This window comes from Candoia aspera, chromosome 1 (assembly GCF_035149785.1).
Source record: "Candoia aspera isolate rCanAsp1 chromosome 1, rCanAsp1.hap2, whole genome shotgun sequence".
NCBI classification, from domain to species: domain Eukaryota; kingdom Metazoa; phylum Chordata; class Lepidosauria; order Squamata; family Boidae; genus Candoia; species Candoia aspera.
The window spans coordinates 300,007,137-300,022,868 of record NC_086153.1 but is presented as its reverse complement, the minus strand read 5'-3'; the positions used below and the strand labels follow the sequence as shown (position 1 = coordinate 300,022,868).

At 39.9% G+C, this 15,732-nt stretch overlaps 1 protein-coding gene across 1 annotated transcript in view; it reads left to right on the top strand.

Annotated features, from left to right (window-relative positions):
- CEP128 (centrosomal protein 128) overlaps positions 1-15,732 on the top strand; it is a 217,293-nt gene that overhangs the window by 14,668 nt on the left and 186,893 nt on the right. Inside the window, exon 8 of the mRNA XM_063290184.1 lies at positions 5,336-5,452. Coding sequence (XP_063146254.1) covers positions 5,336-5,452 — 117 coding nt within the window. The remainder of the gene's footprint in view (positions 1-5,335; positions 5,453-15,732) is intronic.

The following is a 15,732-nucleotide window of genomic DNA, read 5'->3' as shown; positions in this document are numbered from 1 at the left end:
GTTGCTCACCACTAGAGGGTAGTGTCTGCAAATAAATAAAGGAAAGAATGAAACTCCTATCATACTTTTGAGTGTCCCCTCTACCGTACAAAGTTAGAAAATTGAAAATCGAAGCAAGTAATTACAGTTGAAGTGAAATTCCTGATTCATTCAATCATATTTTTATTATTTAAAACTTAGAAGCTATTCTAACTCAGTTCTTGATTTGTCCTTCAGTAAAGTTTCAACAATTTTTAAAAAAATCCCGGCACTGATATATGGAAATATACTGGCATTGATATATGGAAATATAATCTTTTCACTTTATTGCCTTGATCTAATTCTACATATGCACAGCTAGCAGCCCTGGGAGGAGATGGACATTCCTGCTGGTATCAAAAGGCTCTTCCTGCTAATCTAACAGGATCCAGATGTGAACGTTGGAGTACAGATTCAGCTTCATGTCTGAAGTAGCAGCATAACCTAGCTTTAGCATGGGAATCTGCTTTGCTGGATTGGGGGCAAAGGTGTTTTGATTGATGACTGCTGCTTTGTGTACTTTGCTGAAAACAAAAACAACACCCAGTTTCTATGTCCCAGGATATAGTGTGGAGGGAAATGGATGTAATAATCTTGCTGAATTTAAGCAGGTCAGGATTTCATCAGTGCCTTAACAGTTGAGAACATCTTAAGTTTCAGAGGATACAGATGTAATGTTCCAAGGGGAAAAGGGGTGGAGGTAAAGAAGACTGAAGTCAACAATGAATACAAAGTTACATATTTGGATTCATTTTATTTTACATAATTTTGTTTTGTTTCTATTATATGGGGAATGACGAAGAACTAGGCAGTGTCATGAGTAAGGATGGCGAGCAGGGGGCTCTCACCCAGACTGTCAAGCGCATGCGTAGCACTGAGGAACTGTTCAGCCATTCAAAGAGACACAGATCGGGACCGCCTTAACCTTTGGGGTTTATATGGCTGGGTTTTCCCACGTTTTCTCAGTTTGTTAGGATTCTTGTTAAGTACTACTAATAAATATTAGAGACCAAGTCCTCGCCTCAGTGTGTTTCCTGGTAATCAGGACAGGCAGGACATGAAGTCCCATCGGTGAACAGAATTCTTCTTACCCCAGCTTTGGTTTCTAAGTTTTCTTCTGGCTTAAATTTATCTTCACAGTCTTAGATCATCAAATAAACAAATGCAGAACTTGCTACAAACAATTAGAATAGCCTAATCCACTGATTCTTGTTTTTCTTACCCACTGTGTTATTAATGTAAATGGTAATGGGGAAGAACTTCAGCAAAGGATCGTTACCTTGTCGTGGTGCTGGAGCTTGAGCACCTCAATGATGCCATGAGCTAAACCGTGAAGGGCCACCCAAGACAGGAAGGTCATGACAGAGAGGTCAGACTGAATGCGATCCCTGGGGAAGGTAATGGCAACCCACCCCAGTACTCTTGCCGTGAAAACTAAATGGATCAGTACAACCAGAGATATGTCGGTATACCATCAGAAGATGAGACCCCCAGGTCGGAAGATGGTCAAAATGCTACGGGGGAGGAACAGAGGATGAGTTCAACTAGCCCCAGACGTGATGACGCAGCTAGCTCAAAGCCAAAAGGATGGCTAGCGGCCGATGGTGCTGGTGGTGAATGGCGAATCTGATGTACTAAGGATCAACACACCATTGGAACCTGGAATGTAAGATCTATGAGCCAGGGCAAATTGGATGTGGTTATTGGTGAGATGTCAAGATTAGAGATAGACATTTTGGGCATCAGTGAACTGAAATGGACTGGAATAGGCCACTTCACATCAAATGACCACCAGATCTACTACTGTGGACAAGAGGACCACAGAAGAAATGGAGTAGCCTTCATAATTAATAGTCAAGTGGCTAAAGCAGTGCTTGGATACAACCCCAAAAATGACAGAATTATCTCAATTCGAATTCAGGGCAAGCCATCTAACATCACAGTGATCCAAATATATGCCCCAACCACAGATGCTGAAGAAGCTGAAGTAGAGCAGTTCTATGAGGATCTGCAGCACCTACTGGACAACACGCCTAAAAGAGATGTTATTTTCATCACGGGAGACTGGAATGCTAAGGTGGGCAGTCAAATGACACCTGGAATTACAGGTAAGCATGGCCTGGGAGAACAAAACAAAACAGGACATAGGCTGATAGAATTTTGCCAAGACAACTCACTCTGCATAACAAACACTCTCTTCCAACAACCTAAGAGACAGCTTTATACATGGACTTCACCAGATGGACAACACCGAAATCAGATTGACTACATCCTTTGCAGCCAAAGGTGGCGGACATCTATACAGTCGGTAAAAACAAGACCTGGAGCTGACTGTAGTTCAGATCACGAACTTCTTCTTGCACAATTTAGGATCAGACTAAAGAGATTAGGGAAGACCCACAGATCAGCTAGATATGAGCTCACTAATATCCCTAAGGAATATGCAGTGGAGGTGAAGAATAGATTTAAGGGACTGGACTTAGTAGATAGGGTCCCGGAAGAACTCTGGACAGAAGTTCGCAACATTGTTCAGGAGGCAGCAACAAAATACATCCCAAAGAAAGAGAAAACCAAGAAGGCAAAATGGCTGTCTGCTGAGACACTAGAAGTAACCCAAGAAAGAAGGAAAGCAAAAGGCAACAGTGATAGGGGGAGATATGCCCAATTAAATGCAAAATTCCAGAGGTTAGCCAGAAGAGATCAGGAATTATTTTTAAACAAGCAATGCGCGGAAGTGGAAGAAGACAATAGAATAGGAAGGACAAGAGACCTCTTCCAGAAAATTAGAAACATTGGAGGTAAATTCCAGGCCAAAATGGGTATGATCTAAAACAAAGATGGCAAGGACCTAACAGAAGAAGAAGAGATCAAGAAAAGGTGGCAAGAATATACCGAAGACCTGAATAGGAAGGATAACAATATCGGGAATAGCTTTGACAGTGTGGTCAGTGGGCTAGAGCCAGACATCCTGAAGAGTGAGGTTGAATGGGCCTTAAGAAGCATTGCTAATAACAAGGCAGCAGGAGACGACGGCATCCCAGCTGAACTGTTCAACATCTTGCAAGATGATGCTGTCAAGGTAATGCATGCGATATGCCAGCAAATTTGGAAAACACAAGAATGGCCATCAGATTGGAAAAAATCAACTTATATCCCCATACCAAAAAAGGGGAACACTAAAGAATGTTCAAACCATCGAACAGTGGCACTCATTTCGCATGCCAGTAAGGTAATGCTCAAGATCCTGCAAGGTAGACTTCAGCAATTCATGGAGCGAGAATTGCCAGATGTACAAGCTGGGTTTAGAAAAGGCAGAGGAACTAGGGACCAAATTGCCAATATCCGATGGATAATGGAAAAAGCCAGGGAGTTTCAGAAAAACATCTATTTCTGTTTTATTGACTATTCTAAAGCCTTTGACTGTGTGGACCATAACAAATTGTGGCAAGTTCTTAGTGGTATGGGGATACCAAGTCATCTTGTATGCCTCCTGAAGACTCTGTATAACGACCAAGTAGCAACGGTAAGAACAGACCATGGAACAACGGACTGGTTTAAGATTGGGAAAGGAGTACGGCAGGGCTGTATACTCTCACCCTACCTATTCAACTTGTACGCAGAACACATCATGCAACATGCTGGGCTTAAGGAATCCAAGGCTGGAGTTAAAATCTCTGGAAGAAACATTAACAATCTCAGATATGCAGATGATACCACTTTGATGGCTGAAAGCGAAGAGGAACTGAGGAGCCTTATGATGAAGGTGAAAGAAGAAAGTGCAAAAGCTGGCTTGCAGCTAAACCTCAAAAAAGCCAAGATTATGGCAACCAGCCTGATTGATAACTGGCAAATAGAGGGAGAAAATGTAGAAGCAGTGAAAGACTTTGTATTTCTAGGTGTGAAGATTACTGGTGATGCTGACTGCAGTCAGGAAATCAGAAGATGCTTAATCCCTGGGAGAAGAGCAATGACCAATCTTGATAAAATAGTTAAGAGCAGAGACATCACACTAACAAAGGTCCGCATAGTTAAAGCAGTGGTGTTCCCCGTAGTAACATATGGCTGTGAGAGCTGGACCATAAGGAAGGCTGAGAGAAGGAAGATCGATGCTTTTGAACTGTGGTGTTGGAGGAAAATTCTGAGAGTGCCTTGGACTGCAAGAAGATCAACCCAGTCCATCCTCCAGGAAATAAAGCCAGACTGCTCACTTGAGGGAATGATATTAAAGGCAAAACTGAAATTCTTTGGCCACATAATGAGAAGACAGGACACCCTGGAGAAGATGCTGATGCTAGGCAGAGTGGAGGGCAAAAGGAAGAGGGGCCGACCAAGGGCAAGGTGGATGGATGATATTCTGGAGGTGATGGATTCGTCCCTGGGGGAGCTGGGGGTGTTGACGACCGACAGGAAGCTCTGGCGTGGGCTGGTCCATGAAGTCATGAAGAGTCAGAAGCGACTAAATGAATAAACAACAACAACAATGGGGAAGAAATTGGTACCAGTGGTCAAGAGAGATTTTATCAGTGAAAACGTCTTGCTTGAGTAGCTGCAGATTAATTGTAAGATTGCAGGTTATATCTAAATTGTGTTCTTCCACTGATGGACATTTAGCTAGTGGTATAAAGGCCATCTTATATAAATATGTCTTGTTAGGGGTTTATAGATCTTTTTGATAACTTCAGGTTTTATAAGAGGCTAAATCACAGTAGTATGGCATATTCGTTGCTTGTAGAACATTGTAGATCCAAACTCCAGCATTTCCAGATAGAGGTAGAGAAATCTTGTTTCACAAATTTAAAATCTTCTGCTATCTGTGCTGTTATAGTACCAGCCTAGGTAGTGATCTTATTCAAGGTAAGGAGGTTCCTATGGTCCAGTGGAGGATTCTATCAGCTCAATGCAAAAGAAAACGATTTGCAGCAATTTCCTTATACCCTGAAGTCCTTCCATGCTATTTCTCATTTTGTTCTGAAGGTTAGTAGACCAACTGTGAGGTCAAAGCAAAACTAGGGCAAGGGGACTAATTGATGATAGCCTCTTTCCCCATTCTGCTGGCTGAAAAAATGGATGAGAATCTTCTGTCAGTAAACAGATTCCAACCAGACATATAGGTTCTGCTTTGTTCTGGGTACTATCCAGTTCATATTACTGCAATAAGAACATCTTGTTATACTGTTAGTGTTTAGAATATATTAAATATGTAATTAGGCCTTGGTATTTATTTTCATTTTCTTTTGTTATAAATCTGGAGCACTTATGTTTGCTTTCTTAACATTTTAACAAAAGTTTCTTCTCTGAAATCTACATGATTATATAGGTATCAGAGCGGGTAGAGAGAAGACTTCAAGAGATTGAACAAGAAATCCGGTCAGAAAGACATTTGGTAGAAAGACGCCAAGACCAACTGGGACACATGTCTGTGCACCTGCAGGAAGTATGCATAAAGGCCTTTGTATATGTTTAAAACTGCAAACGTGCTTCATGTTAGCAATCTAGTCCGAGATAATTATTTAAAGGGATGACTCCCTTTCCTGGAGAGGTGTTTTGTTAGGGGTCATGCTGTCAGGAAACATGACTAGATGAGCTAATTCTACTTTATTGTAAGGCTACATTAGCAGAACCGTGCAAGTCTGAAAGTAGTGCTCTCTCCTTGCCCTCTTTACAGCCCCAAAACTAGGGAGGGTCTCTTCTGAGCCTCTTGCCCTGACCGCATTCCTACTGCAGGCTAAGCTGCCTTTTATTGGACTCTCATTCCATCTCATTGCTCTGTCTCCCAAGGTCATTCCCTCATACCATTACACATACAAACTGACAAGAGAGTGGTGAAGTACGGCTACCAGATTTCAACCACAAAATCCAGATGACTGCCAGTTGGCAGCAAAGAGGTGGAGAAAATCTCTCTGCTGCTATCTAGTGGTTGACCAAAAAATTGTAGCCCAGATTTGGTAACCTTGCTTCTATATGAAAGGACCTCTCATGCTGGAAGCAGGGAGTATTGGTTCCCATCATACAACATTTTTGAAAGGATGCTGCCTTAAAACAATTTCAGGTACATTTAAGACTTAAACCGTTGAGGGCATTATTAACAGCCATCTAGCACATACTTTTCTTTTGAAGGTTTAATGTAATGTAATGGGTAGCCAGTTTCCTGGTGCTGTATAATCAGCTGTGTTTGAATTAAAATGCATCTGGCAAAGAACAAGAGTCTGTGCTGTGAAGGCAAACTGAGCTATTGTTTGCTTCAGAAAAGAAAATTAAGGCCTTTTTCACCTTTTCTTTGAAAAGAATGCATAAAGTGCATATGGGAGAGGTAGTTAATTTGCTCCACCCCTGTACTTGAGAGGCCAGGGTTTTTAAATATATGGCTTATAATTTTAGATTTAATTTAAATGTCTGGGCGATTAGTTGCATAGTCATTTCCAATTGACTTTACTCTGGTGTCTCACAGAGTCTTTGAAAAGTTTAATATCATATTTGGTTGCTTTAATAAATGTAGCGACCTGGGTGCATTTTTCTGAAAAGCAATTGCAGATTATATAGAGCAGTATAAATCACAAGGGATTAATTTAGATTGATGCTTTCAGTTCTGAAAAAGTGGCTCTCCCTTTAGAGGTCACATTAAAAAGAAGAAGGGGGAAAAAAAAGCTACCACACATGTTAAGTTTGGTAAAGTAATAGCTCTTCAGGTTTATGTGCTCTTCTTAGGCCAGAGACTTTTTCTGGTATTCTCCTTCATTTTTTAAATTACCTTGAATGATAGTAAAAGATTATGATTGATTAGAGCAAAGAGGAAATGAGAGTGGCTAAGTTCTGCAGTGAAGATTCTCACATTGTCTGGTAATTCCTTCCCATTGCTTTTGGGCTTCTGCTTTTTTTGGATTCAGGAAGTTGATGTATAATTTAGTACTGTACTATACCCTACGGACCCACATATGCACTTTTACAAGATACTATACTTGCTGTTGATATTAAAAAAATAATTTAATTAGTTTTTAACATATTTCATCAAACTTATGAATGCTTGGCTGAAGCGCCAACTTGCAGCATGAGAAATCTTATGCAATGTGACATGAGGCCATGCTGTGGCTTCTTACTACAATAGTGTTACTCTAGATTTCACAAGTTTGCTTCTAGCTCTCTTAGGCTTATCTGGATTGCTCTGGTGCTACTACAGTAGTGCCCACACCACTGGTATAATATTTGAAGGAGACATTAGTAATCGTTATCCCATGCGTAGGTTTTTGGTACCTTTCAGAGGTTTTGCCTTCATCTCCCATAATTTCTGATTATTGGTTTTACTAACTGTGGCCTATGGGGATGGTAATGTTTGGAGGACATTGAGTTGATAGCCATGCTGTCGCGTCTTCCTCCTTCCTCCTGTTAAGATCCTGCAAGATTAGCAGTATTGTCCACCTATTCTTTTGTTCTTTATTTACAAAGGTTTGAATGCCACTTACTAGAGAAACTCTGGTTATCTTACGATAGTATATTAAAAGCAGCCATAAAATCCAAATAGTAAGAATTTCTAAAAAAATCTTTTTTGGGAAGGGTCACAGCTGATTTAAAGTTGATATGAGGTTGAAACTAGGGATATCCAGCTTATTTTTTAACAACAATCCTGAAGATTTAAGATCTGAAGTTGGGGTTGGCATCAACTTTTGTCATTGTTGGGTATTAGCCAAAGACTGTAAGAATGGACTCCCCTGCTCCTTGCTTTTCTTGTCTGTTTACCTGGCCACTAAGCCAGGGGACCCAGGTGTCTCTCTTAGTCTTTCCCCTTCGTTCTGGATGCATGACTCAGTTGTGTCCAAAGAAAAAGTGTAAATGGCTGAACAGCAGTGATAACAGTAAAAACGAGGTAAATCTGCTCATGTCACTTAGCTCAAGATCCACTCAAATCATGGGGCTGATACTATTTGATAAGGTAGGTAGGCCCTTTAGAGGAACAGTGTCCTTGCACCCGTGCCTTGACAGAATCTTTAGAGCAGATGTTCTTTTTCAAGAATCTACACGTAGGATCCAGTCAGCTAATGACAATGTACCTTAAATATCAACCAGATTTTTTTCCTCTTAGCTGCAGAGAGGCCTCAAAAGTAGCAGACACACTTTGGGTAGATCTGATACTATTTATTGTAGGTACAAATGAGGTTGGTCTGTTTAAGTGTGTGTAAATGTGAGAGAGACACTGAATATAGGTAAGGTGTAGCAGATTTGTGAATTAGGAATCATAGTAGTCATTTAAAAAGCAAATAATATTTCTTATTGGGCTACACCAACTTGTTGTAGATAGAAAAAGTTTAAAAGACTTTGTAGTAAAAGAAGACTCCCCCTTAAAGAAAGAAAGAAAGAAAGAAAGAAATCAGTCTCCAGGAATTGGAAGTTTATATTCATAGGCATTTGATAAACTTTGAAACCCCAGTAACATTTTCTGGAGAAGTTAGTTTGTTGTTTTCAGAAACAATTTTCAAACTTTAAAAAACCCATACATTTATCATGGCACAGGGTATTATGGCCTGCAGTTTACTTTGTGAGATAGATGATGGTGAGACCATGTCAACAGATTTATTTATTTATTTAAAATATTTGTATGGCTGCCCATCTTAAAGCACAATTTTGGATGGCTCACAACAACAGTAAAACCACAAGATAGCTATCCAGCCTTCACTGAAACATATTGTGAAGGGAAGCTTTGATGTTACATTGTCATATTGCTTTTACCATTAGCACATTTTTCCTAACGCTGAAATGGAATTTGCTTTCTTTACCTTAAGACTTGTTCTGTGTCTTGCACTCTGGAACAAAAGAAACATTTTTCTGTGTCACATCCTTTCAAGTTCCTGAATTTGATCATGTCCCCCCTCAGTTATCTTTTCTCCAAGCTAAATATACCTGGTTTGCTCAGTCTTCTCTCATGACATTTAATTTCCAGTTCCAGATAATCCTTATTGTTGTTCTTGGTAGGTTCTTGTTCCAGTTTGTCTTAAACTTTCTTGAAGTGTGATGCCCAGGACTGTACATTGTACTCAGTATGGAGTCTGACCAATGCAGAATATAATGGAACCATTCCTTCCAATAATTTATTCTGGTTGGATCATTATTGAAAACACATTAATTTGAAGTTTGATCAGTGCTCTTTTTTCAGAATAAATATAAACTGGTATCCAAGTGCTATGTTAGGTGCACTTAAAAACTAAAGTGTACATATTGAGATTTTTAAAAATTTTATATCGCAAACTGATTTTTGAACACTTTAGTTTTAATGTGGTTTATGTGTAACTTTGGGGGACGCGGTGGTGCTGTGGGTTAAACCACTGAGCTGCTGAGCTTGCCGATCGGAAGGTCGGCAGTTCAAATCCGCGTGACGGGGTGAGCTCCCATTGCTAGTCCCAGCTCCTGCCAACCTAGCAGTTCGAAAACATGCAAATGTGAGTAGATTAATAGGTACCGCTTCGGCGGGCAGGTAACGGCGTTCCGTTCAGTCATGCCAGCCACATGACCACGGAAGTGTCTACGGACAAACGCCGGCTCTTCTGCTTTGAAACGGAGATGAGCACCGCCCCCTAGAGTCAGACATGACTGGACTTAATGTCAAGGGAAACCTTTACCTTTACCTATGTGTAGCTTTGGGATGTGGGGAGATAGAAGCAAAACTTCTATGCTTCCCACATTCTTCCCCACATTCTATAGAAGCATAGTTGGGGTTAAACCAAAATGTGATTAAAAACCTAATTATTCACTGATGATTACTGTTGAATAGCTAAGGCTAGACTGAATTGGATGTGATAAATCTCAGCCTGCATGCTCTGTTTCCATGCCACCTTGTTCCACTATGTGATGAAACACAATGTTCAAGAAGCATCCAATCAACAATTGCTTCCCTTTACATCCAAACTAATGGACTAAGGTCATACAACATACTAAGCTCTGTTGTGGTTTATTTGAGTTTGGCATAGCATGTTCTGTAAAACCAATCTCTGTGTAAACCATGGATTATGACTTTGTTTTATGAATATTGTGCAAATTTACATTATTCAAGTAATCATGGATAAACAGTGGTCTGACGTAATTATTTAGATTATTCAGTTCAGTGCAAGGCAATATTTTAAATTAAGAGTTGAAGCTGATTTAAAAAAAACTTTGTTAAAAACAATGACATGAATGATGAGAGAAAATGGTCTAGCAGAATGAATGTTGGATTATTTACAAAGCTGGTTTATGAGAAGCTGATATTTTCACATATGTGTTATTTTATCATATAGCAGCTTTTCTTAAAATCAATATTGTTATGGACTATTTAGTTTTACTGTACATGGAAAATAATATCATATTTGAAGCATGATTGAGGCAAGAGACTGCTTTTTTATTTCATGTTATTTCTGGTTAATAGTGGAAATATCCTCCAGTGCTACGTTGATAATTGAGGTGGCATATTGATTTCTAAGAGTGTGAGTTAAGGCATCATAATGATAAGACATCTAATTCTTATACCCTGTTAGGGAATTCTTCCACAATTTAATTATTACCTCTATTTTTTCTTCACTAGTATAAATACTATTGTAGAGCCAAAACATAAGGAGCCCACAAGCTATAGACATTCTGCCATGAATTAAATAAATGTCTAATATCCTTACATGGAGTCAGACTACGATCCAGTCAGACTGATAATAGTTTCGCAGTGTCTCACACAAAAAATCTTTCCTAGTATATTCAGACTGATCCTTTTTACAACTACAGATGCCTGGGATTGAATCTTGGACTAAATGTGTGTACTGTAAAGCATGTGGTCTGCAGTATAGCTATTGCTCCTCCTCAAGAGTTGCATAAGATATTACTGACTTGTAGTGTTCCCCTGTGTTTAAAATGATAACAGCTGCCTTAAAAGAGACTATTCTTTCTGTCTGTCTTCCCAAATAATTGAGAAATTATTTTAGATGCTAATATGTCAATATCTAATTTGCAAATGTCAAGGGATATCTGGAATATTTGCAGACTGCAACACTAATCTTCAGAGGGCATGTCTTAGGCTGTACTTCTGTGTATCCTCAGACTACATAAGAATTAGAGCATTCAGATATTTCATTTGTTTGTTTGTTTATTTAATGAATTTATGCGATTTATAAACTGCCTCAATATCAAGGGATCCAGGCAGCATACAGGAACAATGGTGATACAGTGAGTGCAGCAGTGCAGTACAATAATACAGTAAGACCAGAACATGACTCTAGCTGGTGGTAGTAACAATCAATTCAGAAGGCCTTCTGGTATCTCTATATATTTACAAGCTTCCAGAAAGCCATGAGAGTGAGGGCTACACTTGCCTTGCCTGGGAGGAAGGGAGCTGACAGAATTCCATCCCCCACCCCATGGTAGATGGGGATATTCAACAAACTTTCTCTGTTCACTCAGACTGGGTGGAATCTGTTTGGAATAGTTGGTCTTGTAGATACTCATGCTCTGAGCCATATAGGACTTTATAGATAATATCCAGCACCTTGAATTGCACTTGGACTGGCAGCCAATGCAGCTGATACAGCAGAGGTGTCACTGCCTAGGAGGAACATAGGCTGCTGCATTTTGTACCAGTTCCAGGTGGTCTTCAAAGGACAATTCCATACTATTAGCCAAATTGTAGTAATCCAGGTGGGAGAAGGCAAGGGAATGAATGATCATTTTCAGTGCCTCATGTTCTAAATAAGTTTGCAGTGGATGTATCATCCAGTGCTTGGTGAAGGCTCTCCTGACCATGGTCTCTCCCTGCTGCTTTAGGAGCCATGCATCCAGGTGGACTCAAAAATTGCAAGTCTACTCTTCAGTAAGAGCCAAACTGGTACCACCCAAGCTAACAGGCTTCTAAATAAATATCTACTTCATCCGGCTTGGCTGAGCCTATTTCTTCCCATCCAGACCTTGACAGCCTCCAGGCATCAGGGCAGGACTTCTACCACATCTCCCATTCATCCCAGAGTGGAGATACAAAGCTGGGTGGATGATACTTCCTAGTGGCTTCATGTAGACGTTAAACAGGATGAATGAGGGACTGAACCCTGGGTCACTCCATAATGGAGTGCCCAAGGGCCAGACCTCTACCCCATCAACCACTACACACCCAGGAAGAAGCAGAACTACCATAATGTGCCCATGTGAACCACTGCTCTGCAAGCTGCACTGGTTGCCAGTTGGCTTATAGGTGTAATTCAAGATGCTGGTTGCCACCTATAAAGCCTTTTGTGCATAGGACCTGGTTACCTGAGGGACTGCCTATCTTTGATAATTTCTGCCCATCTGGTATGATTTGGCGGAGTGGTTACATTTCAGATCCCCTTAATTAAACAGTGTCATCTAGTGGGACCTTGGGAGTGTGCCTCCTCAGTTGTAGCACCTGTCCTGTGGAATGGTACTCCTCCCCCCACTCCCAGAGATCTGTTTGGCTCCCACCCTGCTAATGTTTCAGAAGGCATTAAAAGCTTGACTATTTTCCCAGGCCTTGGTGTAGGGTGGTGATGTAATGGGCTGTGAGAATAACCTTGAGGAACAGAAAGAAGAGCCACAGTCAAGGCAATGGTCAGATAAGAGAAATCTGAATCTAAAGCAGGAATGGAATTTGAGAAACTTTCAGACCTGACCCTCCCTAGTTCTCTTTAGGATAAAGGCTGGAAAGGGGGAGGCACATTCAGAGTTGCAAGATTCTGTTACCGTAACCCCATAATAAAAGTAGTTTTAGTATTCATGACTTTGGTGTTCAAGTCTGATATACTTCGAAGGACTGATATGTTATGGTGCTTCTTTTTTCTGGATGCACATCTCCTCTTTCATTTTATTCTAGCTTTTTTATAGTGTACGGACCCAGAATTATGGGGAGTTGGGTATTTTTATGTAAATAGAATGAATGAATGAATGAATGAATGAATGAGGTACCCACATAGCAACCAAGATACTGTGACTGACAATATTGAAGGCCACTAAGAGATCCAATAGGACAAGGATGGTCATGCTTCCTCTCCAATTCCCAATCACAGATAACCCATGAGGATGACCCATGTGCTATTTCTGAAATGTTGGGGAGCCACTGGAGCTACAAATATTTGGTATAACGTATAATATTTAAAGGTGGATAAATATCTGTATTTGCTCAGGAACTCAGCACCTTTCCCTGCTTCGTCATAAACACAATTGTCCTCACAGTTTGCAACTGAGATATAGGATGTGGCTTTGTCAAGGAACCATGAAGAATTATAATGTTGTTGATAGATAGTTACGATATACTGGTTGGAAAGTGCTCTTTAATGGGCCATAAATGTTTTCTTTGTTTCTGGAGATGCAGGTCTTCTAGGTGAAAGTGATATGTAGGGTGGTTTAAAAGACAGGACAGGGGGCTCTGGCCCTGAAAAAGAGAATAGTCTAAAAATAGTTATAGAGATGAAGTAAACAGTGAATCACTCAAAACATTCCCAAATGCTTAGGAGTCCAAGCAAGGATGCAAAATACACAATGGCACTGTAGTTGTGTTCAGAAAGCAGTAGGACAGACAGATCAACTAGTTTATGATCTTGGAGGAATGCTTTAGGATTTATCTATTCTTTCCACTAAGGCTCTGGATTAGCCAGTTTAGAAGTAACTAGACAACCTGTGACCCTTTGAGCCGAAATATCGTTTCAGAGATATTTCCTTACCAGATTCCTCAATGCCTTCAACAGTGGCAGAGCTTCTAATTTACTGCCTTCACTGGAAAAGTCCTTAAAAATTCAGGGAGATATTCAGAGATGTATCTGCCTTGAAAATAGCCCATGTCATTCATATTAAACTGTATAGCACAGTCAAACATCAGGAGTTGACCACAGGAAATGCTGTATGACATTTCGTATTATGTCATGAAATGTTTTATAATTTTTATGTCATAAAATGTGTTACAATATTTGCCAAATTTCTATTTCATGGGAGTCATGAGTCCCGGATTTTGGACACATTCTGTAAGTTAGCCCATTTGAGGTACCGTGGTTCAAAAATTGTCCTACGATGCACCGTTTTGCCCAGTTAAAGGTTAAATACTGACAAACATAATTTAGTAGTATATAGATAGATATATAGACAGATGTAGAGAACAAAATCATTTAAAACTTCTGGTTGATATAGTGACTTACTGAATTGTGACTTCAGGTCACTCCTCAGTTAATCAGTTATCTTTTGACTGCTTTATTGCCTAGCTGGTAAACAGAAAACTGGTCAGCAGTAATTTAGCCAACACTCCTGCATTTGATTAATCATGGATCTGAAACTATGAAGACAGAAAAAACAAAAGTCTCCCCTTCGCTTGAGGGGGTGTCGTACTGGCAAGCTCAGGAAACAAAAACCACTTGGATTTCCTGAGAGATTTTTATTGCTGGTAGGACAGTGTAACAGAATCCTGAAAACCTGCCAAAGCAATTACCCAGCTTAATTTATACCTAGTGTAGTTAATGCAGAATTACTCTGAGTTTCTTTCTCATGCTTCATCTTCCCCTGAACTCAGGAATCTCTTCTGTATTGGCCCTGTTTCCTCCATTCACTTCCTTGTTGCTTCTCCTGTCTACCCAAGGTCTGTTAGGCATCCCACCAGAGGGGGAGCAACCTGTTGATTTGGTAGTAGAGCCTACAGCTTTGGCTGAATGTACTGTGGATCCAAAAGAAGAAAACCAAATTGAGCTTTTTACTGCTTTAAAAATCCTTTCCCATAATATGCAGGTGACTGAATTTATGCAGATAAAGAAAATTCGATAATTTCAGTCAAATGGAGGATTTAAATCAGAAATTTGATAATTTAGATAAAAAAATGAAAGACTGATTCACATTCACTGCTTCAGCTTGAAAACAACTTGGAATAGTTGTGACATAGATTTCAAAAGTAAACAAAGACCATCAGGATGAAGTGACCCACTTACAATTCTTTACTGCAGAAATAGCTAACTTTTTTTTAACAGTCCTTACATCACTGAGCAAGATCAATCTTAGCATATTTTTAAAGTTTGTTTAATTACTCTCATTTTTTGAGGGAGATATGAGGGGATGTCTTGGGTTGCCAATATCTGTTTGCTTTCTGTTCATGAACTGGGTGTCTATAGATGTAATGGAAAAACTGATCAATATTCTGTGTGCTTAAGGTTTGATTATGTGTTTAAAAATTAGGCCAAATAATTTTCTTCATGTAACATAAATCTGTTTTGTTGTTTGGTTTCCCCTCGTTTTTATTTGTTGGCTTGTTCTTGCTTGCTAGCTTGCTTTCTAAAACCAATAAAATAAAATAATCAGGCACATAAAAGACACATGGAAACAAACAAACAAAAAAGGCTTTTGAACGTGTCAGCACATCTGAGAGTTAATTTATTTTCTGGAGGAAGCACGTGCTTTTCAAAGTAATTAGTGGATATAACATATAAGCAAGTAAGCCCATGTCTCTCTATTCTTCTCCAGGATATAATTTTTGTTCCAAGTAGTTTATATCTCACCTGTCCTTGAGGAGCTCAAGGCTTTGCATCCTCCAATTTTTCCCCAAAGAGCAACTCTGTGAAGAGGTGAAAATGACTGGCCCAAAGTCACTGTTTTGTAGTATTTGAGTTGTTGTTGTTGTTTATTCGTTTAGTCGCTTCCGACTCTTCGTGACTTCATGGACCAGCCCACGCCAGAGCTTCCTGTCGGTCGTCAACATCCCCAGCTCCCCCAGGGACGAGTCCGTCACCTCTA